The sequence below is a fragment of the Sebastes umbrosus genome, chromosome 12 (genome assembly GCF_015220745.1).
Source record: "Sebastes umbrosus isolate fSebUmb1 chromosome 12, fSebUmb1.pri, whole genome shotgun sequence".
In the NCBI taxonomy this organism is placed as follows: domain Eukaryota; kingdom Metazoa; phylum Chordata; class Actinopteri; order Perciformes; family Sebastidae; genus Sebastes; species Sebastes umbrosus.
The window spans coordinates 11,835,508-11,858,452 of NC_051280.1; the positions used below are offsets into that span (position 1 = coordinate 11,835,508).

Here is a 22,945-nt window from a genome sequence, read left to right on the forward strand (position 1 = left end):
TAAACTGGTAATTGATTGTATAAGCTTTATGGTAATCCTGAAAACAATTTGTTCGATTCAAGAAATATAGACTAGATTTAGCAGCATACTGGCTGTGTTGTGAGTATGAATTGGTTGTGATATTGATGCGGCACACACGTCAGACTGTGTTTATTATGTGAAATCTTTCAGCAGAATGACAAGTTCTCAGGAAAAAGCCACTAGAGTCAGTTTACTGCCACTACACTTGATGATTTGGGGATTGTTGGCATATGTTTCTCTGCAGCGCCACCCGCCCACACACAGCATACACAGCACAAACACACACACACACACACACACACACACGCAGAGCCTTAACGTGGATGTTAATCCTGGCTGACTGAGAGAGGAAGTGAAGTTGTGTTCAGTGTTACAGGAAGGTGAAAGCATCAGTGAAATACAGAAAATGAATGATGAGACACAAAGAGATGTGCTTTAATGTGTTTCCTGAATCCTTTGCAGGTATCTATCTAGATATTACACACAATTAATATACTGAGTACTCTATGGAAGTTCAAAATGACCAATGTTAAATACAGTAGGGCTGCAACTAACGATTATTTTCCTTGTCAATTACTCTGTCAATTGTTTTTTCGATTAATCGATTAGTTGTTGGGTCTATAAAATGGTAAAAAAACGGTGTTTCCCAAAACCCATGATGACGTCCTCAAATGTCTTGTTTTATCCACAACTCAAAGATATTCAGTTTATTGTCATAGAGGAGTAAAGAAACCAGATAATATTCACATTTAAGAAGCTGGAATCAGAGATATTTTTTTTAATTACTTAGTTAATCGATTATCAAAATATTTGGCGATTAATTTAATAGCTAATCGTTAAAAATGAATAATTTAATCGTTGCAGTTCTAAAATAAAGTAAATAAGCATACAAGTAAGCCTATACTTATTTGTATTCAAATAAGTATATGAATAAAAACAGCATCATAGACCAACCTCATTATTATCATTTTTATTTTCACAATGAGGTTTATTAGATTTTATTAAATCATTTTTAGCACTTTTTTTCAGCACTCCAATCCAACCAATAATGAAATAATAATTTTAATGAAAATTAAATTATATAAAAATGGATTGGTTCTGCATTTTATTCATATTTATTAAACATATTTATTTGAGATTTTACACATAATCCAATTGTTATCAAATGTAATACTTTTTAAAACTTATATTACATGTTAGTGAATCTGTGCGTCATATTTCTGATGCAATATTCAAATGAATCCTTCAAAGACCTGGAGAAAAAACTTTTACAAGGATTAACACCTAATTGTATTAAAGATGTATTTGTAATAGGATTCAACTGATCAACAAAACAAAATACAAAGGGTGGATGTCTGGCCAAAATAAATTTTAGCCACTAATCATTGAAATAAACAATCTAATTCCATCTTGCTTATCTTCTGCAAGTGATTTCTTTCATTAAAAGAAAGTTATTGTTTAGACTCAAATAACTATATTTACCATTAGCAATCAAGACGTGACGTGTGCACATTAAACCTCAAGCTTCCCTGTTTCTACTGCTCAAAAGCAGCACAGCAGGTATATTTTCTTACATTATGTATAATAAACAACATGACTAATCTTCTTCATTAGTAGACATCACGTCATCTTATCGCCAAGAAACAGACTTTTTGTGAGGATTATTGCAGCTGACGGAGCTCAAGTCTCTCCTTGTTTGTTCTCGTTTTATGTCTGAGGCTAGAAAGCTGCTTTAGATGAGGTTGTGTGAGGACAGAGCAGCACTACAGATACTGTACAGGTGAGAGCTGCTCTACATATACAGATACTGTGTAGGTGAGAGCTGCTCTACATATACAGATACTGTACAGAGCTGCTCTACATATACAGATACTGTGTAGGTGAGAGCTGCTCTACATATACAGATACTGTACAGAGCTGCTCTACATATAAAGAAACTGTACAGAGCTGCTCTACATATACAGATACTGTACAGAGAGCTGCTCTACATATACAGATACTGTGTAGGTGAGAGCTGCTCTACATATACAGATACTGTACAGAGAGAACTGCTCTACATATATAGATACTGTACAGAGAGAGCTGCTCTACATATACAGATACTGTGTAGGTGAGAGCTGCTCTACATATACAGATACTGTGTAGGTGAGAGCTGCTCTACATATACAGATACTGTACAGAGAGTTGCTCTACATATGCAGATACTGTGTAGGTGAGAGCTGCTCTACATATACAGATACTGTACAGAGAGAACTGCTCTACATATATAGATACTGTACAGAGAGAGCTGCTCTACATATACAGATACTGGACAGAGCGAGTTGCTCTACATATACAGATACTGGACAGAGAGGGCTGCTCTACATATACAGATACTGGACAGAGAGGACTGCTCTACATATACAGATACTGGACAGAGCGAGTTGCTCTACATATACTGTATGTTTCATGTCTCTGAAGTATTCAGATGATGAATGACTGTTGTTGTTTCTTTTTAGCTGCAGTTTGTCCTGCTGAGGTGTGTTTACACGTGTGAGGGATACTGTGTTCATGTATATTTGTGCACGTTACTCTACTATCTTACATCTTGCTGTGTGAGTCATTTGCTGTGACTTTGTGTGAGAGTTATTTATACCATCCAGTGAGCTTCAGTAATGGAGTGGGCTGCTGTAGTAAGAGGGGAGCCGTCTCTCTGTCAGACGGGCATTTCAGAGACACTGTTAAATATTTATAGTTAAAGAAAATGTGACCTAAAGGTCAGTGCCAATGTTCAAGAAATGTGGCTTTCAAAAAGGACTCCTAAGTCACATCTTATAAGGCCGTCCTCGATTAAAGAAAGTCTTAGAACCGAACATTGATCCGTTATGCCCTTGATGCGGAGGTCAGCCAACGGAATTAATGCACATATCCTGGCTGTGTCCAAAACTTTACACCTTCTGGATAAGTATTTTAAAAAGCTTATAGTGAGATGTTTGTAACCCAATTTGACCCTGACCCAGTCTGTGCACGCATTGGTTCAACATCAAAGGAATCTTGCGGTCTCTTACCAAATAAAGCCAACGTATTAATAGCTTTCACTACACTCCTTGCAAGATGTTTGATCCTTTTAAAAATGGAAGCAACACGCTCCTCAGTCCTTTTCTCACTGGGTCAAAGAGGTCAATATATTTCTTAAAGCTAGAAAAAATTAAATACACACTCAAATGGTCCTCTAAAACCTTTGTCAGGATATGGAAGCCCTTTTAGTCCGTGAGCCAGTAGGGTTGGTCGGTACCATCTGAGGGGAATAATTGATTTTTGGCAAGGTATACTGTACATCCCTAGAGTTAGAAAATATGTTATAGCATTGCATCAATGGTAACCTTAAGTGTGCTGTCATTCATTTTATAACACTACCCTAAGATAAACATTTCTGAGAAGTGGCCAATATGTAGTACAACATATATGCACTGAATGGTTAATTCGTCTGTACTTGGATTTTTACGACTCTCTACAAGAACCCCTCGATAAAGAGTCCCATTACAGTAATGAGCATTCTCCCCTCTCCTTCCTCCCTCTTCTTTTATTTTATTTATTCCCTTTTTGCTTGAGTGATTAATACAATTATTTGATTATCTTATGTTTTTCCCTCCTTCACCTGAATATATTCTGTAATCTGTAATCCTTAAAAATTAGGATTTCAATTTGTCAACATGTTTGATGAAGTGTTTCTTTGTAGTTAGGGGTTGAGTCGGTGACTTGATATTGAAGTCAAATATACATGTTTTGTATCTTTTCTCTCATAGGATAAAAACTTTGAAAATCAATAAAATATATTTACAAAAAACATTTCCAGATTCACCCTTTTGAGATTATCAGATGTGTATTACAGCCGCTTTTATGTATTTTCTTTTTTTTTTTATCGCTGGTTTCTTTTTTTCTCTCCATGTACAATTCTGTCTATTTATCAAGCTATTTTTTTTCCATAAACCACATATACACAGCAATTCACTTTAAAATAACCAGTGAATACAGTCTAAAAATGAAATTCCTCATTCCCCTTTACGAATGAGGAATTTAATTTTTGCTTTTCATTTTGAATTTGAATAATTTAAATCTGAAATGAAACAAACTATTAAACTCACGGTGGCTCTTGTTTCTCTGCCTCAGTCCTCGTGTTGTCAGACTCCATCAGTCTCCTGCAGTAATAATCATGCACCTATAAATGATTCAGTAATGGCTGGTGCTCCCGCAGTCCTGATATGAAAATAATGGATTTTTTTGTGACTCTTTCCATCTTGCGCTAATAACACCAGTTTCCATTTGTCTCTCGTCTGCCTCCATCCGTCTTGTTTTCCTGCTGTAATGTCTTATTCCGTCGTCTTTAGCCCGTCTGATATGTTTGCATCTGTTTGACATATTGTGTTCAGCATATCCTCCTTCTTTAACCTTTACATGAGCAAAGCAGACAACGTTTAAATGAATGTGAAATAAATAAATGCTCTGTTTAAATATTCAATCAAGAAATTTATGAATGAGAATTCAATTATAATGTACATTAAGGGAGATATTGCTGCATTTTTCAATCATTTACCTTTTTAAATGATGTTTAGAAAATGATTAATAACCGACTTTGTGAAAGCACTTTAATTTCTGCTTCATTTTCATTAAAGGGAGGCTGAGGATCATTGTGACTGGCTGTCCTCATTGGGATAATCAACTTATTTGACCCAGTAAACTCACAGAGTGGAACTATATCATATTGTTTTTTCCATAATTTTTTTATAACTCTTTTCTCTGTCACACATTCCTGGTGTCACTATATTCCTCTCTCTAACCATCCCCTCTCTCTCCCCTCCTCCTCCTCCTCCTCTTCCTTCCCACAGTGAACTGAAGCAGGAGCTGGATGAGGAGGGCAGTCGCTGCCTCCTGCTGTCACGGCAGAGTTGCTTCAACCAGCGCTGCTGCATCCGCTGCTGCTCGCCCTTCACCTTCCTGCTCAACCCCAAGCGCCAGTGCCACGACTGCCACTACAACGTCTGCAAGGCCTGCCGGGTCTACAACAAGCGGGACAAAACCTGGCTCTGCTCCGCCTGCCAGAAGAGCAGGTAAGGTCGGGCGGTGGTGGCGGTAGTAGTGATTCTGATGGTGTGTGTGTGTGTGTCAAGTTAAGGATGAGAGGCTGACAGTGACGTCAAAGGTTATTAAGGTCTTACTCTGCTGCTGGAGAGATGGATTTAGCACTTATTACTCCCAGCATAGTCACTAGGATACAGAACAGTATAAAGTGTTCCACTGGCTGAAATATTCAGTTTAACACAACATGACAGAGAGAAAGAGACTCACTAGACTATGGTGTTGGAAGATGTGAAGCAACTAAACGTGTATGTACCAAGGCAATTTTCTCCTTTTTTTTTTGTTATTAGAATGGTTTGTTTTTGTGTTGCATTTGTTAAATCCAGCTTCTCTGTTTCATATTACAGAGAGACTTTGATGCACCAGTCAGAGGTTGAGATTTAAAATGTTTCGCTGGGCGATAATTCACTATTATAATTTATCGTCTTTCAATGGAATCGTGTCGTGATTCAATTACATATCGAGATATACACACTTATGTCGTCTAAATTGATAACAAGCACATACTAACGTAAATTTCTCAAAATCTGATCAAACTCTGTTAAATCAAACCATTGTCTTAATCTGATAACTCTGTATTTGTGTGCATGCATGTAAACATAGTCAGTGTATAGCTGCGAGCATAGATAAAAGCACATAGACACAGACAGTTAGTGAAACAATGACATAACCACTACTCCAGATTATGACAGCATGTTTGATTGTCTAGTGACAGCTGTTTTTATAGATAAGGAGAAAGAGTGGAGAGATGTGATGTTCCCTAGTCCTGTGGGTCTATGGTATTTTACAATCCCCTCTGGTACTAGCTCTGGTTGATGAGTTTTGATTTTGGAAAATTTGATGAAATTCACTAAGCAAAAATTTTGTTTAATGAATTCATTGAATTGAGGGGGGGGCCAGACCATGAACAATTTTATACACAAGTAAAATATCTGCAAATCTGATCATGTTTTCCCTGTTTAAAGTATTCATATTTAGTTAAACTTTTGCAATGATAATATGGATTTGACTTTTTATCCAATGTTTTCAAAGCCTTTAGTGAGTATTTACAGCAGCAGGAATATGTATGGCAGACTGACTCAGAATAAACTAAAGTGCCCATGTTCGTGGTAACGAGGTCACATGTTGACCAGTGCAAAAGTGTGGCTCATTGATGTATTTTAATAGTTTTTGGACAACAATGGCGCTCTATAGCGCACAAATAAGCTAAATGAGGGTTTGGCTACTCAGACAATACTTGTTAGTAAGTTAAATTCATTGTCGCTTTCGTGGGATTTGTTTTACAATAAGAAACATTTATAATAACGCCATTGATCCTTTTAAAAACTACAATAAATGCACTATACAATACTGTGCATTATAAATATTGTATACTGTCAGTCCATTCAGTTGTAGATTATGGGTGGCTGCAGACATCCCAGCAGGAATGATAGTAAACCCTGAGAGTCATCACAATAACACCTACGGTATGGGCAATTAAAACTTTCAAATTCACCCGTGACCACTGAACCTCAAAACACTTAAAATTCATAGTTTAGTACTTAAAAAAAAAATCACTTCTTTGGAAATGTCTAGAGCTGAATAATAATTTCTTAGAGAAAATGCCATAATATTGTTTAATTCCAGTTCAGCTGTCCTCTTAATGATGGAGGCGTCGTCTTTTTTTTTTTTATAATTGGACAGATTTGACAGGAGAGCTGATAGTTAAACCTCACTGACGGTTTTCTCCACTCGTCCGTATGAGGAGACACGACCGCAGACTCCAGGAGTTACCTAAAGGTGGTTCACACTTGGAGACTTTCTGTCACCTCCTGTCCACACACTCACTCAGCTCCCTTCACACTGCAACTCAACCGCACAGTGAACAGATGGTAACTCATTAAACATGCTGACATGAATATCTCTGCAACACCCTACAGCTGTCATTCCTAAACATTCAATTACATCCCAGTTCATTTTAATCTTAAACATTGAAACTTGAAGGTGAGACATACATCAAACGCTTTTTACACAAAAGGCTCTTTTTGTAGGACCCCGGACTTAAGATTTGACCATGGTACATTGGACGGCTTTTTATACCCCCGTGACAACGTAGTCGGGGGTATATTGCGCTCCGCGTGTCCATCCTTCCGTCTGTTTGCGTGTCACACTTTCTTTCCGGAGCAGAACTCTGAAACTATTTAACTTAGGAACTTCAAATTTGGTGTGATGGTTGACAGTGTGGTCCAGTTGTGCCTTTTCACAACTAGAAAACTAACACCTGTTAAGTTAAATTCATTCAGTGTTCTGTATCGTCATGTAGATTTATCAAAAAATTCGCCGAAGGATCAGAATGAGGTACATGTTGATTATGTTTTAAACTGCAGGTCTGTTTGTATTTTTCTCTCAGGTTGTTGACGACACAGTCTCTGGAGTGGTTCTACACTAATCTGAAGACTCGCTTCAAGAGGTTCGGCAGCGCCAAAGTGCTGAAGACTCTTTACAGGAAGCACCTGGCGGAGCACAGCGTGCTTTCAGAGCTTACTGGTAAACCACTCTGTTTATTAGTGTTGTGGATAAAACCTGTTTCTGTTAACTCTGGTGATATGACTTAACGTGTCTTATGTGACACATTTTGGGAAGAAATGACATCTGAAAGGGTTTTGAAATCCTGAATATGACTGAATCTCTTTCTACAAGGTAAATCCCATATTGAAAGCTATAAAACAGATTACTGTAGAGAGAATCTTCGATCGGAGTATATTTCTGCTGACCGAATGTTTACTTTGTGGTCATTAGGTTGCCCTAGTTAGAGCACCTAACGTTATATATTTCACAATAGTTAGTTAATTTAAGTTCATGTATTCTGTGGGACCACCGCAGCCCCTAGAAAGTGTCTACTAATGTTGTTAACTTAACTGACGTTACTTGTTTCACCATGTCAGACTAACGTTTGGCAGCTGAGAGCTGCTCAGGTTCTAGAAAGTAGAAAATTGTACACTTCTTTGGACTTGCATTCAAACGTTGGCGTATTGTAGGGAGATGCCTTCGCCGTAATGGGGACTTGTTTACTTCTGATAATTCCCCGGATTCATGTATAGAAGTACAGACATTAAGAGAAATATGAAATGCACAGAAATATATAATTTTCACTTCTGACTGCTTTCTATATCTCTAAGAAGTATAGAACAGAAAGTTACGACGAGAGTGAAACAGGATTAAGCTATTGCTTGGCTTTCATCTCACATAACTTCAGCAGATTACTGTGGGGGTTTCTGGACAATATGTGTCACTGTTTTGTGTTGTTAATTGATTTCCAATAATTAATATATTCATATATTTGCATAAAGCAAGGATATTTGCCCACTCCCATGTTGATAAGAGTATTAAATACTTCTCCCTTTAAGGTATATTTTGAAGAGATAAAAAAAAGTTGCGATTAATCGTGATGAACTATGAACAATCGTGATTAAATATTTGTATTGATTGACTGCCCTATTTAACAATATAATTATTTCCTCAAGGATTGCTTACTAGGTTTCTTTGCCTGGAACTGTGTAGCACAAACACAGGCGGGTTAGGAGGAGCTTTGCTGGAGCCAGCGATGCTGAAAATATAAATATATGTATATATTTATATGTACTACACAGTGCTTTGAATAAGACCGTTCACCCAGCAGCATATGCTCCAGCATGTACGGGACAGAGCGGTACAGGCGGAGGAGTGCATCTCTGGGCCATTACTTCAGTCTCTGATCTGATTGAACAGACAAGGGATTTCAGAGAATTACGAGTGTTTTGTGGAGGAGAGGTCGCTGGCTGCGGATGATTCAGAGCTGTGACCCCTGTGGGAGGAGGACTGATGTGGGCTGGCATCAGGCCACCGCTCAGCGTCTCGTTCTGCTTTACTGTTTTCATTCTCCGCTCACAGGCACACACTGTAACATGCATTTTAATTTGTTTATGACTTGCCCGTACTGGAAATCCAGCCGTGTTTATTCAGCTGCCAAATCTGCATCTGCATAGTCTGACTCATGGAAAGCTCTGCTGATGTTACTTTGCATAAGAAACAATGTGAGCTGCATGAATGGCATCAGAATGAATAGAGCTGACATTTGGGAACTAATAGCTGTGGGTAGAGGCATCATCATGTGTGAGATTTGTGTCGCAGTGAAACATTTCCCCCTCAAGACACACTGCCACAGCCCGGCAACACTGCTCCGAGACATCCCCCCTCTAAAGAGTAAAGCTAAATAACAAAGTGACCCTGAGGAAGAACACACACACACACAGACATAATACACATTATGTAATGCTTATTTTACATACAGTGTAGAAGTACAGATCTTAAAAGGAATATAGAAAGCAGTCACAAGTGAAATGGATGCAAATCATAAGTACAAAACCATAAATACATTTTGTTAGATATTAATAAAAACTCTGTTAACTTGTTCTTTTACCATTTTCTTCTTTTTTTTTGTATTTAGACAAAATTAACTTACATCAACAGCACAGAGAGATGGAGAAAAAAACAAGAATAACGCCAAATTCACATCAATTAAAATTAATGTATGTACCATATTTCATGACAGTCCATCCAACAGAGGCTGAAATATTTTGCCTGAAACCACAAATGTGAACCTCGTGGTGTTGGCGGAGGAAAAGTCAGAGGATCACCAAAGTCAGTGGGTTTAATTGTCCTGGGAGCATTAATGTCTGTAACACACTGTGCCACAAACTCTACTCTACTCTGACTCACACTCTATATTTCTTTTATATTACAAAGATTGACTATTTGGAGTGTGTTTTAGGGTGGACATTACGTCCTTTAACATCACATGTTGTCATGCTCTTGATGATCTCTGTGAGGTTACATTTATATTTTTTATAACAGTGAAATAATAATTTTAGAGTTGCTTCTGCTACAGTAGGACTCACAATTTTCATTTTTCTTGAGGATCTTTGGTAAGAATTTAAATGTCATACTGTATCAAGAATGACTTATTGTGAATTTATGATACAGATCACATTAGTATTATGTTTCTATGTATAAACATAATACAGTGACATAAGTATGGAGCTGTCAGTTCACCTCCATGGGAGTCTCATGGTGCCTTTAGGGTTACTGTGACCTTAGCTGCTCATTGGTCATGAGTCTGTTTTATGTCCCTGTGCTGCAGCCAAATCTGTCCGGACTTATTAGATGTTATAAAACAGACGTCCGCACACACACGCAAACATATATACCAAGGGTCATAGAACCAAAGTCCATGCTGCAGCCCCTAAAATTCACCGTTATGTCTTAATTTACAGGATATCTCACATCAGTGAACTTGTGCTTGCCTGTAAGGTTTTTAGCAATGAAAGAGTAGAGTGCTCTCTGCATTTTTAAAATAATCTACAATTCACATCACTTGGTCTAAGTCCTCCCTTTGCCCCTTAAAATGATTGGAAGTGACCCTTTGTACTCTACTGTACCTTTGAACCAGCGCCACAGAGCAGGTCGCCTGGTAATACCCCGCGCGAGGCAGCTCTAATGCACTTATATAACCACAAATGGCTGCATTGTTGCATGAATATTTACACAGCGTGAAAAGAGCTCAGGGCTCAGAGTTGGAAGGAGAAACTATCTGAAGTGAGAATGAACTCTCTAAATCACTTTCTAAAATCAAGTCATGTAAATATCAAACCTTTATATTTTAAAGGCAGAGATCCTGTATATAGTCACAGCACAAGTATACCGATCAGCCATGACATTATGACCAACTGCCTAATATTGAGTAGGTCCCCCTTTTTGCCGCCAAAACAACCCTGACCCGTTGAGATATGGACTCCACCAGACATCTGAAGGTATGCTGTGGTATCTGGCACGAAGCCGTCAGTAGCAGATCCTTTAAGTCCTGTATAAGTTGCGAGGTGGGGCCTCCGTGTATCGGACTTGTTTGTCCAGCACATCCCACAGATGCTCGATTGGATTGAGATCTGGAGAATTTGGAGGCCGAGTCAACACCTCGACCTCTTTGCCATCCACATGATGAAAGAATGATGATGAAAGAAAACGTGATTCATCAGACCGGGCCACCTTCTTCCATTGCTCCGTGGTCCAGTTCCGATGCTCATGTGCCCATTGTAGACGCTTTTGGCGGTGGACACGGGTCAGCATGGGCACCCTGACTGGTCTGCGGCTACGCAGACCAATACACAACAAACTGTGATGCACTGTGTGTTCGGACACCTTTCCATCGGAACCAGCATTAACTTTTTCAGCAATTTGAGCTACAGTAGCTCTTCTGTTGGATCAGACAACACGGGCCAGCCTTCGCTCCCCATGTGCATCAATGAGCTTCGGGTCTGACCCTGTCGCCTTTGTCAAGAAAAGAAATTAAATCAAAAATGAAGTAAACAAAATTATTGAATGGCTGTCAGATCAGTAGATCCTCTAAAGCCGGGCTCAGACTAAAGGAGTTTTGGGCTGATTTAAACCCAATTCACCTCTCCCGACAATCGGAGGAGAAATCTGGTCTGGGACCTTTGTTGGTACCGATGTTCAGCCCAGATTATCTGGTAATATGAGCGGTTTATAGATCCAGAATTAAACCTCCCAAACTGTTTGGTCTCATCGGGGTCGCCCCAAATAATTTCAAGCATGTTTGATATTTAGGAGTCAAAATCTGGAGGATTACTTCAATACTTTCCGAGCGGGACCACAATAGCCAATGAGAGAGACGAGCCGGAGCAGCTGATGGTGTTACCAAGCAACGATAACATTCTAGCCATTGAGGCTAACACCTCTTCCTAACTGGACCATGGATGTATAAACAGAACTGGATACAGCGTTGTAGGCTAGCTCTCGTTCATTCCTATGGGCACATCCATTGGGCCCATAGAGCAGGCGCAGTAGCGTTTTCTTTAACTCCCTGTGCCAGCCCTCGGTCCAGCCTCGATCTGGGGCTGATTCACATGAAGTTTTACCACCGTTTGGCCACTGCAAACATTTGCTTCAAAGCCCGGCGCTCTTCCTGGGGGCTTGAACTGGACACGATGCAAACGAGTGAACATCAGATTGTTTCAGTTTTTCCCAGTGAAGATGTTCTCTGCTCTGTGCATCAGAGAACAGGCAAAATGATGTGTTGCTTGTTTGAAAATCTGCTCGCCCTGGCTCTATTTATGCAAAGTTTCATGCATCTCAAACCTATTTTCACAAAATCGACGCTGACAGTAACTGACTGTTAAACAATATCGTGCTCTCTATGTAATAGAGAGTGAAATCACTCGTAGTTTTTTTTTTCACGCTCCATTCGCTAGAGTCGCTCGATTGCTGTATGTTAAGAAGAGGTGTGACGTTAGCTATAGCATACTACTGTTGGCAGATATTAAAACTGAAAAAATTAATATCACCTCCAGTTCTCGCTGAAGAATAAACAACCCGTATTGACCGTGTCTTCCAAACCATTTTCTCATCCAGGCTCATTTAACCTTCTGCTTTAGTTTTTTCTCACGTCAAAGGCTGTAGTCTGAGCCCGGCTTAAGAGTGAATCTAACTTTATCTTAATTGCAAAATCTACGTTAGATCTCTTATCCAGTGTGTGTAGGTGGGTTGTGTTTCATCCTTCCTTAAGAAGGATCAGTTGTCTAGCAATCTGAGACGCAGAGGCAATAACATTTAATTTATATTTTGGAAGATTAGTTTCTTTATACTTTACTTTATATGCTCACATATAGTATCTGCTAACTTCTTTTTAGTACAGCGAAGGCGATGGAGAGTCACATCCCATGTATCTCCGTCCAGATCTATATAATAATAGATATCTTGCAGTGATTGAGGGAAAACTTGACAACAAATGAAACAATACTCTCATGAGGAAAAAAAATCTCATTAGGGATAATTCATTTCAGATGTCTGCATGAATAGCAAATGCAAAATAATTATCACCATTGCTATGACATTTTCTATTATTAGAGACAATATACTGTTAATAGTTGATGCACCATACACACTTTAAAAGTGAACGACCCTCTCAGGACCGCCTGGAGGGAATTTCTTCAAATTCAAACCTCCACTTGAACTCAAGGATGAACTGATTAGAATTTGATGGTCAAGGTCACTGTCACCTCACAAAACATGTTTTTGGAAATAACTCGAGAATTCATATACTAATTATGACAATTTCACAGAAATGTCTATTGAGATTAAATAAATCAAGTGATGACATTTTGGACAGACATGGATGGAAACTGCAACTTGACTGGTTGGTGGAGGCATACAACTGCGAGGCGGTAATTCTAGTTGCTTAATGCCCCAAATGATCAAATGAAAACTAGGGCTGTCAATCAATTAAAATATTTAATCGCGATTAATCACATGATTGTCCATAGTTAATCGCGATTAATCGCAAATTAATCACAAATTTTCTATCTGTTCAAAATGTACCTTAAAGTGAGATTTGTGAAGTGTTTAATACTCTTATCAGCATGGGGTTGGGCAAATATGCTTGCATTATGCAAATGTATGTGTATATTTATTATTGGAAATCAAATAATTATTTATAAATTTATAAATCGTTATTTATCCTCCTCCATGAAAAGCTAGCATGACATGGTTGGTACCAATGGATTGCTTATGGTTTCTAGTATAATATGATACCAGTGTCTTCACTCTAGCTTTAAAACAGGCCTGTTATTATTGTGTTACCTTTGATAGCCCTAAAAAGAGTTTCTGTCTTTCCATGTACATGTCAACGTGTGTGTGTCTGTGTGTCTGTCTGTGTGTGTCGCAGAGAGCAGCGCCTACGAGGAGAGTATCTGCAACGAGGGCAGCTTCTGTGGGAGTGACTCAACCTTCTACAGACAAACTCAAGGTGCAGATATGATTTCACTGATCCTTATTTACACCTATTTATGTGAAGCATTTTGTAAATTCTTTTTTGGATTAATACAATTTTACACAGTTTTTGATTCCTGTGTCAAGACATCTTCTGGTAATACAAATGCAAAACCAGAAGAAGAACTTCAGTTATAACACTATATAGGCCTGCACGCCTACATATTTTCAGTTAACATATGTTTATGTGCAGCATTTCTAATTAATTGTGCACTGAATAGCAGAAGAAAGAAAATAAATGATTATGTATGATTATGTAAACAAAGCACGGAGAAACTCTGATTACAACGAACACAGAAGGAGAGCGACTTCATTCTCTGCTCAGGTAGACATTACTTCTCTATAACTTTACATAGCAAATAGCTGTTTGCTGCTATATTAATACTCTGGATATCATATGGAGAACCTTTAAGAATCGGCATCATATAATCACAATATCAACAGATATATTAAAGCAAAACTTTGACGTTTTGGGGAAATATCAGCTGTCTTGCCGAGAGTTACATCAGGAGATTGATACCACTGTTATCTGTATGGTAAATATGAAGCTACAGCTTCAACTTCGAGGCCCTTTCCATTTTGTTTTTGTAGTGATTAAACAAGATGCGTGTTAATTACTGAGCATTAGAGGTGCTGGCAGGTGAATTTTGTTATGTTGAAAAGAGCCAGGCTGGCTGTTTCCCCCTGTTTGCAGTTTTTGTGCTAAGCTAACCAGCTGCTGGATCCATCTTCATATTGAATGGGCAGATTTGAGAGTGGCACTGAACTTCTTGCGTGACTCTCTGCAAGAAAAAAGTGAATAAGACTATTTGCCAAAAACGGGTCTGTTAAAATTAGAGGCCCCCTCTACATGACAGGGCCTCAAGATTGAGGTCAAAGAAAGGTAAAAATTCAGCAGTCGTCATAAGACTCTTTCCATGTCAGTTTATATAAAATCATTTCAGTGAAACTGTCATCTTTAGGCCCCCGGGGCAGCTGCCTCGTAACAGCGAGTGCTTAATTCAATCTCCATAAGAAAGTCGACGCAACTGCTCCTCTGTGGCCACATTATCCACTTCAAGGTCATTTTGGGGTCATTCATTGTAATCCTCTCATGAATCCATAAACTCATATTTGTTCCCAGCTGCCATGAATCTAATGCTTTACAGCAGATGAAACAGCGGAGAAATGTTTTCAGTCTGTTCTGCTCTCTTGTTTGTCGTCTCGCTATGTCCTCACTTCTCCTCACTCTCGCAGTTCGCTGCACTAACATGATAAGTGACCGCAAACATGATTGAAAAGCTGCACTGGCCTTGAAGTCACATCCCTGTTTGTAGTTCCTCTATAACACAAAGGAGGAAGTGAAAACAGATTAATAACAAACGATGTGAAAACAGAATTCAACTGAAAATGATGCACTTAACTCCCTCCTGTGTTTTTGCTTTGATTTCAATTGTATTTTAAGGATCATTCAGGTAACAAGTGATCATTGTTTGTTTGTGTTCAGAGCACAGCGTGGCAGAGACGATCACTGTGGCCTTGCGGGTGGCAGAGGAGGCCATAGACGAGGCCATCTCCAAGGCTGAGTTTGACACTGCCAGTCAGGTTATTTATGTTCACATCTTATAAATAGTCATGTATTGTTGGATTGCTTACATGCCTCTGTGCATACTAGTGTCTTGCACTTTCAGTTCCAAAAACTGCTGTTTAATTTGTTTTCTTTGACATTAATTCACAACCGTTCACTATAATGACCTTTTTCTGTAAATGATTTTCAGACAGTGATGTATTGTAGATGCTGCAGTTTGTTATTGTTTATTGGTCTGCAATCCACATACTTTGATAAGTGTCCTCTGCAGTCCTTTCATCACGTTCCTCCTTAATCTGACTTCTCTGCTTTTTCTCTTTTGAGCCAGAGTTTAAATCAGATTATGGAAAACCATCAGGATTATGCTGCAATCCAAATGACAGTTTAATACCTCAGTATAAGACAACGTCAGGGTCATTGTTAGGCCAACAAAAATGGAACTGGACATATTGAACATAAAGAAGTTACTTTTACTTCACAATTTAAGATCACTGTTAATAACAAACTCTACTGATAAGGAAAATAATTAATTTAATTCAATTTAAAGTGCCTTTTAGTTTATCAACCTGAAAAGAGACACTTGATATGACAAACTTTCTACAAATCATTGATTTTGTTGACGATCAGGCTTACCTCATCTCCTTAGATGTAGAAGGTTTGTGCACTAACATCCCACATGAGGGAGGCTTTGACACATGGATGGGTCACTGAACAGGCTTGATGGGCACAAGTGGTCAAGCGGCTCCTAGGCAACAGCATCTGTTTAAACAGACTTTCTTATTGGAAAGTCACAGAGCTCCGCTAAAAGTAGGGATGTCCTGATTGTGTTATATTTGTGTATTTCATTGAAATACAGTAAAATTATTATTCAAGCGATTTAAATCAGAAGAGCAGAATAACCTGCATCTAAAATATTTAGCATATTGTGCTCAAGTATTTAATATAATATAGGAGTGTATATGAATATAGGAGTGTCAGTGTGGATCTGCTCTGTCAGGAAGTTTTGGACCGAAGTATGACAGACTCGCTTCATCTCCAGTTTGAAGGAAATACTAATGTTTAGCTGCAGTTTTTCAACCAACAGAAGCATCTGAGACAACAAGAGACGGCCAATAGAGTGCTCCTGGGATGACGTTTTTTTGTAGGCCAACCAGGAAGTTAGCATCGCCCGGGTTCCCTAGACAAAAAGCCACTTGGATTTTTCCATTGGGTTTTGGATTATGGCAGAAAATAAGCTCCGTGGCAAACAAACGTTTATGATACCTACATGTGTTGTTCAGCAAGATAATCTCCAATGAACACCACTTTTATGATTTTTGAAGTATAAATGCAATCGCCAGAATTAAAAAGCTAACGTTAGGCTATAAACAAACTACAAACAAACTACACCATGGTCCGTGACTTCAACATCACCACCACTAAACTAAAGGTGGACTAGTGTTCGGTGTGATGACGCTTAGTAGTTTCATTTAGCCGTGCCATTTTTAAGACACTTAAAAGCTTCAAAATTCACGAGTTGGGTATTTACTGACGTATTTTATGTCGTAGAACAAAACTTTAAAATCTCTTAAGTTTGTGTTAACCACAGACCTTATTTCAGGCATCTAACCAAAAAAATACCCCCAAAACACACTGACTTCGAGACGAGGGAACCGGAAGTGCAAAAATGCTAACTCATTTCTGGGTTTTGGGACTCATTCCTGAAAGAGACACAAGCCGCCACAAAGAGACACTCGATTAATACAAAGAGGCAGTAAACAACTACAAAGGATGCGACCACTATCGCATTTAATCTCTGAGTATTTGTTCATATCACATAATGTTTTGCAATGGGGCTACAGAAGCGTAATGCATGTCTTCTACTGGGTGTCCACAACTTCAATAAATCCTTTAAATATTTATAACTCCAGAACTATCTGTAAGATAAATCCCAATGTACATTTCTGGCTCTGCAGCCATTTTCTAAAAAAGTACTAATACTACTATGCTAGAAAATATTTACTTCTCACTAATCTGTTAAAGTATCCCAAAGCTTTTGAACGGAATACAGCAAATATATATATATATATAGCATGTTAGAAGCATGTATGTTAGAAGAGTAATCAGCTTATAGTGTGTATTTGTGTGTGCGTGGGGCTAATGAGCTTTCTTATTTGTGCGTTTGTTCACCAGGAGAAGCAGAATGAGGCTCGTTATCTGCGGGAGCACAGAGGAGAGCTCATTGAGGAACTGTCCAAAACTATTGTGCAAAAAGTAAGAAAGAAAATATAGTTTTTTATTTCTGAGCTGCAAACACTCACTTTGTATAGTAACAGATAATAACGCTCCAAACATCAATCTAAATTCTGGTGATAATTACCATGCCTAAAAACTGGCATGGTAATTATCAAAGGGGTCCCTTGACCTCTGACCTTAAGATATCTGAATGAGTATGGGTTCTATGGGTACCCACGAGTCTCCCCTTTACGGACATGCCCACTTTATGATAATCACATGCAGTTTAGGGCAAGTCATAGTCAAGTCAGCACGCTGACACACTGACAGCTGTTGTTGCCTGTTGGACTTGAGTTTGCCATGTTATGATTTGAGCATATTGTTTTATGGTAAATGCAGTACCTGTGAGGGTTTCTGGACACTATTTGTCATTGTTTTGTGTTGCTAATTGATTTCCAATAATAAATATATACATATGTTGGTAAGAGTATTAAATATTTGACAAATCTTCCTTTAAGGTACATTTTGAACAGATAAAAATAATTTGTGATTAATCACGGACAATCATGTGATTAATCGCGATTTAATATTTGAATCGATTGACAGACCTAGTGAAAAGCCATTGTGTAATACTCAAATGTAAGTCAGCTGTTTTGCTACTACATTTGTACCTCCTGCACATAATAAAACAAAACCATTAGAACCAGCTGATTTTGTGTTTTATATTTGTACAGAGCCATCTGCAATACTAATCGTCTTCTTCATCGTCTCTGTATCTTAGATTATTAGTAGGAGGAAGACTTTGTATGAGATCAGGACAGATTATGACCAGGATTGGCCACTTGAACACAACACTGACCTTCATCGTCATCATCAGTCCGACTATGATCAAGCCTCCAGCTCCCTGAAGCACCAACCAGATTTTTGGGTAAAAAAAAGCCACACTCACTGTTTTACCGTACATTAAATGTACAGGGTCCATGTAAAAAAACAGTGGGGAAAAGTTAATTTACTCAAGTACTGTACTTGTATGTATTATTAAAGATTAAACCAGGGGGTTGCCAACCTTTTTGGCTTGAGACCTTTTACAAAAAAACTGTCTGAGTTCAGATTGTCTGAGTTGTTAGCAAAAAAAAGAAATCCCCTCTAAATTTCTCTAAGATAGTTTGATTTTAAATGAAGGATCTTTACTTGTAGTTTACTTTGCTTAGTACTTTTACATCATGGGGTTGTGAGAAAAAAGGATGATATGTTGTGTTTATCTACATGTGTTTTTTGCACCATAAATCTTCTCATCATGTGCTGACCTCTGCTGGTTAAACTGGTCATAATGCTCTTTACCTTACTGCAGATATCCAGTGTGACTGTGAGATGACAATCAATCATTTTTATTTGCCATCTGTCTCCTCTCAGATGTCACACACTGGCTTGTCATTGTTGGACAATGACCTTCCAGGTCTGATACAGGACTCCTCTCTAAAGAAAGACGGAGGCGGGTCAGCCTGGAAGAGTGTAGACCGGCTGGACAACGCTGGTAAGATCTTGTTGCTCTTTAACTTTTTAAACCCGCCGGTCATCGTTCTTTTAGTTGGTTACATTTGCTCATTCACAGTGTTCAATTTACTATCAACAAAGACAAGTTAACTTGATCGATCATCAAAGTAATCAGATAAATTTGAAAAATTTCTAGTCAATGTCAGCTAATATCTACTTTCTCCACTGTGTTTGTTTTTGTTTGTTTATGTTGCTGCATGTGTGGTTTTACTTTGTGTGGTTTGCTTGTTTGGCGTATGGCCTCTGCTTGTCTGCATGATATCTGTGTGTGTGTGTGTGTGTGTGTGTGTGTGCTCACATGCGGGGGGGTGTCCTCAGTGCTGAAGAGCCCAGATGGGAACTGGATCGCCCTGCAGAGTGCCCAGCTGTCTCGTCCTAGCCTGCTGACCAGGAGGAAGAGCCTGGTCTTCAGTGTCTTGGAGAAGGAGTCTGAAGTGGTGTCCGCCTATGAAGGCATGAACTCTGACAACGAAACCAAACCCAAGCCCGACGCCCACGATGGGATCCCGTCCCCGCTGACGAGCAGCACAGACAATCTGTTTTCAGACTCTGAGGGGAACTGGAAGTCAAATAAATCCCTGCTGGCTGTTTTTAAGAGGAAGGTGCCTGCGGAGATCGGGCTACCTTCACCATCCTGCAGGACCAGCATCATCGATGTGAACTTTAATGTGGGAGGAGCCGGAGAGGAAGAGGAGAGCAAGGTGGCTGCCAAGCCAGATGTGAGAAAAGTCAGGAGATCACGGAAGAAAAGGAGGAGTAAAAAAGAGTTGTCATCTTCTGTGGTAAGAAATAAAAACTACAGTACAAACTTATGACATGAAATGAGATGGGAAGATCTTTGATTCATAGCAGAAAATAATTAAATTAAAATAATGATGTAGCCAAGTAAGCTTTACATAAACATATGAAACTGCCAATTCTGGTACTTTAACTCGTTAAATTTCTTTAAATGTCATGAATTTAAACTCTGGATTACAGCAGCAGTAGAGCTGTTTAAATATGAATGCAGAACAGCACTTGTATATCAAAATATGAAAAAAAATAATATCAAAATACGAAAAAGATCAACATTTGATAATCAAATGATTGTTACAGTTGATTACTCAAGCAAAAAAGGCAAATACAGTATTCTCTGGTTTGAGCTTCTCAAATGTGAAGATGTGCTTTTTATGTGATTTTAAATTTAATATTTGGGGGTTTTAGGAGGTTGATTGGACCAAACCTAAATCTAATAATTAAAAAAAGTGTAATAAATGAGATTAGAAGATTAATCGGAAATGAAAATAATCATTAGATAGTAACCTATATTCCATATATACTAATTATAAAAATATCTGCTGTCTTGTCTCTCCTAATTGTTATTAATGGGGTTGGACAAAATATTAGAAACACCTCTCAGTATATCATAATACAGTTCAAAGGCACCACAAACTACAGCCTCAAAAATGACCATAAAGTTTAATCAACACCTCATTCAACAAACTACATTCAAGCTGGAACAAATTGCTACATTTCCTCACATAAATGTAAAATGTAAGATGCTCAAATGCAAAGTTTATAAACATTAGGGAGAAAATACTGCTTTATTCACCACAAAAAGTTTATTCTCAAATATATTTATCTCTATCTATAATGTATTATTTCTTAAATTTACAGGATTACAGCGAGAAAGACAACCATTCCCAAAATCCGTCTGATGCTACGACCCCTGACACTTTGACCTCCGGAGGCACGACCCCTGAACCTTTTCAACTTGAGAGTGACATCACAGGTCATGTAGCCAATCAGATGGAACAGGAGGTCACATTAAATCTACAACAGCTAGAAGAAGTTGATGGAGAAGCGAGAGATGCCGGTGATAATGGACGGAGGGAGGAAAAGAGACGAGGGACCGAGGGCAGAGATGAAGAAGTTGAGAGTCGGTGGAGGATGGAGATCGACTTGGATGAAGGAAGAACGGATGAAGATGAGGAAGTGGATGAAGAGATGAAATACAGATTATACAGGCTCATCGCACAGTCAAGGCTCACGTACCTTTCGACTGATGATGACTTGGACAAAGATGGCCAGAGTGAAGAAGAATGGGAGGGAGACAGGGATGAAGATACGGAGGAGGAAAAGACAGACGGACTCACTTCTAAACTCTGTCGGCTGGAAAAACAGGTCAGGGCTAACATGTTCTCCTCCACAGAGGATGAGCTGGACAGAGTTGGTCTGACCGATGAAGAGAAGACAGGAGAGGATGAGGAGGAGGAGCTGGCGGTGAAAGTGTGCAGATTAGCTAATCAAGCCAACGCCACCCAATATTCATCCACGGAGGATGAGTTGGACCGAGCAGGCAGAGGTGAAGAGGGGGAGGAAGCGATAGACGAAGGGAAGTTGTGGAAACGGCAGGAGGATAAAGAAACCCGGGCATCTCAACTGTGCGATTTGGCCAGTTTAGTTCGTGGTTCTCAGTTTTCTTCCACTGAGGATGAGCTGGATAGAGTTGGAGTGAATGAGGTGGAGGTGGAACAGGAAATAAATGAAGGAGGAATTGAGAGGGAGGAAGCAATGGGAAAGAATCCGGAGAGGAGAGAATCATTTGGAGATTTGGACGTGGAAATGTTTGATTTAAGGGATGAAATTGAGGAAAGAAAGACAAAAGTTGTCCAGGATAAAACAGAGGTAAAGGAAAAGAAAGAATCCACGGAGGAGATAGTAACAGACGAGGATAAAAGGATGGTAAAGGGGCACATGTGTGAAGAAAAAGTAGAACTTTTGAAAGAGGCTAAAAAAGAAAAAGAGACAGAGGCAAGACAAGAGATAATATCCTTACATGAGCCAAAAGTCCAACGAGGATATCAGCCAGAGGCGAAGTGGCCTAACAAAGAGGAAGGAGAAGAGAGACAGGAAGAGGGAAAGATTAGAGAAAGCGAAGAGAGTCAGGATATTGCAGCAGACAGCGATGAGGAAAATGCAGAGTTTGACAGAGTAATCAGCGGCATGTTGATGATGACTTTGGAGGACATGCAGGTAGAGACATTGAGGGATGAAGCTGCGAAAAATGGGAGCAAAAATAGAGAGGCAGAGGAAGTAGAGACCGATGTAACAACTGGAGGATTCAAGGACAACGCGGTCGATGCTCAAAGCAAAAATGCATCAAAGGACACAGGAAGTGCAAAAGAGTTTCAAAGTCGAGGCGATAACGTGATGCCAGAGTCGGCTGTGAGAGAAAGACCAGGAGAAAATGCAAGAGACATTTCCAGAAAAGAGGAGAGTGGAGATGCTACAGGCGGAGATGAAAAAGAGCGGCAGGAAAAAGATACAGATGCACAAGTAAAAAAATTTGACATCGAAGAGACCAAACTGACGTGTAAAAGAATAGAAAAGGATGACGACGAACAAGAAGAAAGAAAAGTGACGACTGAGTGGAAAATGATGGAGACACAGGGAGGTGCTGCAGAGGGAGATTGTGAAAGAAATGAAAGACTTGAAGAAACCAAAGAAGAAAATACAGCTGACACGGAGCAGAACAGCACGTCTTCTCTTCAGGAAGGTTTACTGTCACCTGAAGACATTCAAAATGTAAGAACTATGTTTTTTTATCTCACTCTGTATAGTGATACATAATAC

The 22,945-nt window shown here is 39.0% G+C and overlaps 1 protein-coding gene across 5 annotated transcripts in view; it reads left to right on the forward strand.

The window, feature by feature from the left end:
* Positions 1 to 22,945, forward strand: part of si:ch211-106h4.9 (rab effector MyRIP) — a 42,696-nt gene that overhangs the window by 11,518 nt on the left and 8,233 nt on the right. For all 5 annotated transcript variants that reach the window (XM_037787922.1, XM_037787921.1, XM_037787919.1 and 2 more), the window contains 9 exons: positions 4,887 to 5,108; positions 7,526 to 7,662; positions 13,892 to 13,972; positions 15,482 to 15,579; positions 17,735 to 17,815; positions 18,558 to 18,704; positions 19,190 to 19,310; positions 19,649 to 20,112; positions 20,987 to 22,897. In XM_037787922.1, coding sequence (XP_037643850.1) covers positions 4,887 to 5,108; positions 7,526 to 7,662; positions 13,892 to 13,972; positions 15,482 to 15,579; positions 17,735 to 17,815; positions 18,558 to 18,704; positions 19,190 to 19,310; positions 19,649 to 20,112; positions 20,987 to 22,897 — 3,262 coding nt within the window. The remainder of the gene's footprint in view (positions 1 to 4,886; positions 5,109 to 7,525; positions 7,663 to 13,891; positions 13,973 to 15,481; positions 15,580 to 17,734; positions 17,816 to 18,557; positions 18,705 to 19,189; positions 19,311 to 19,648; positions 20,113 to 20,986; positions 22,898 to 22,945) is intronic.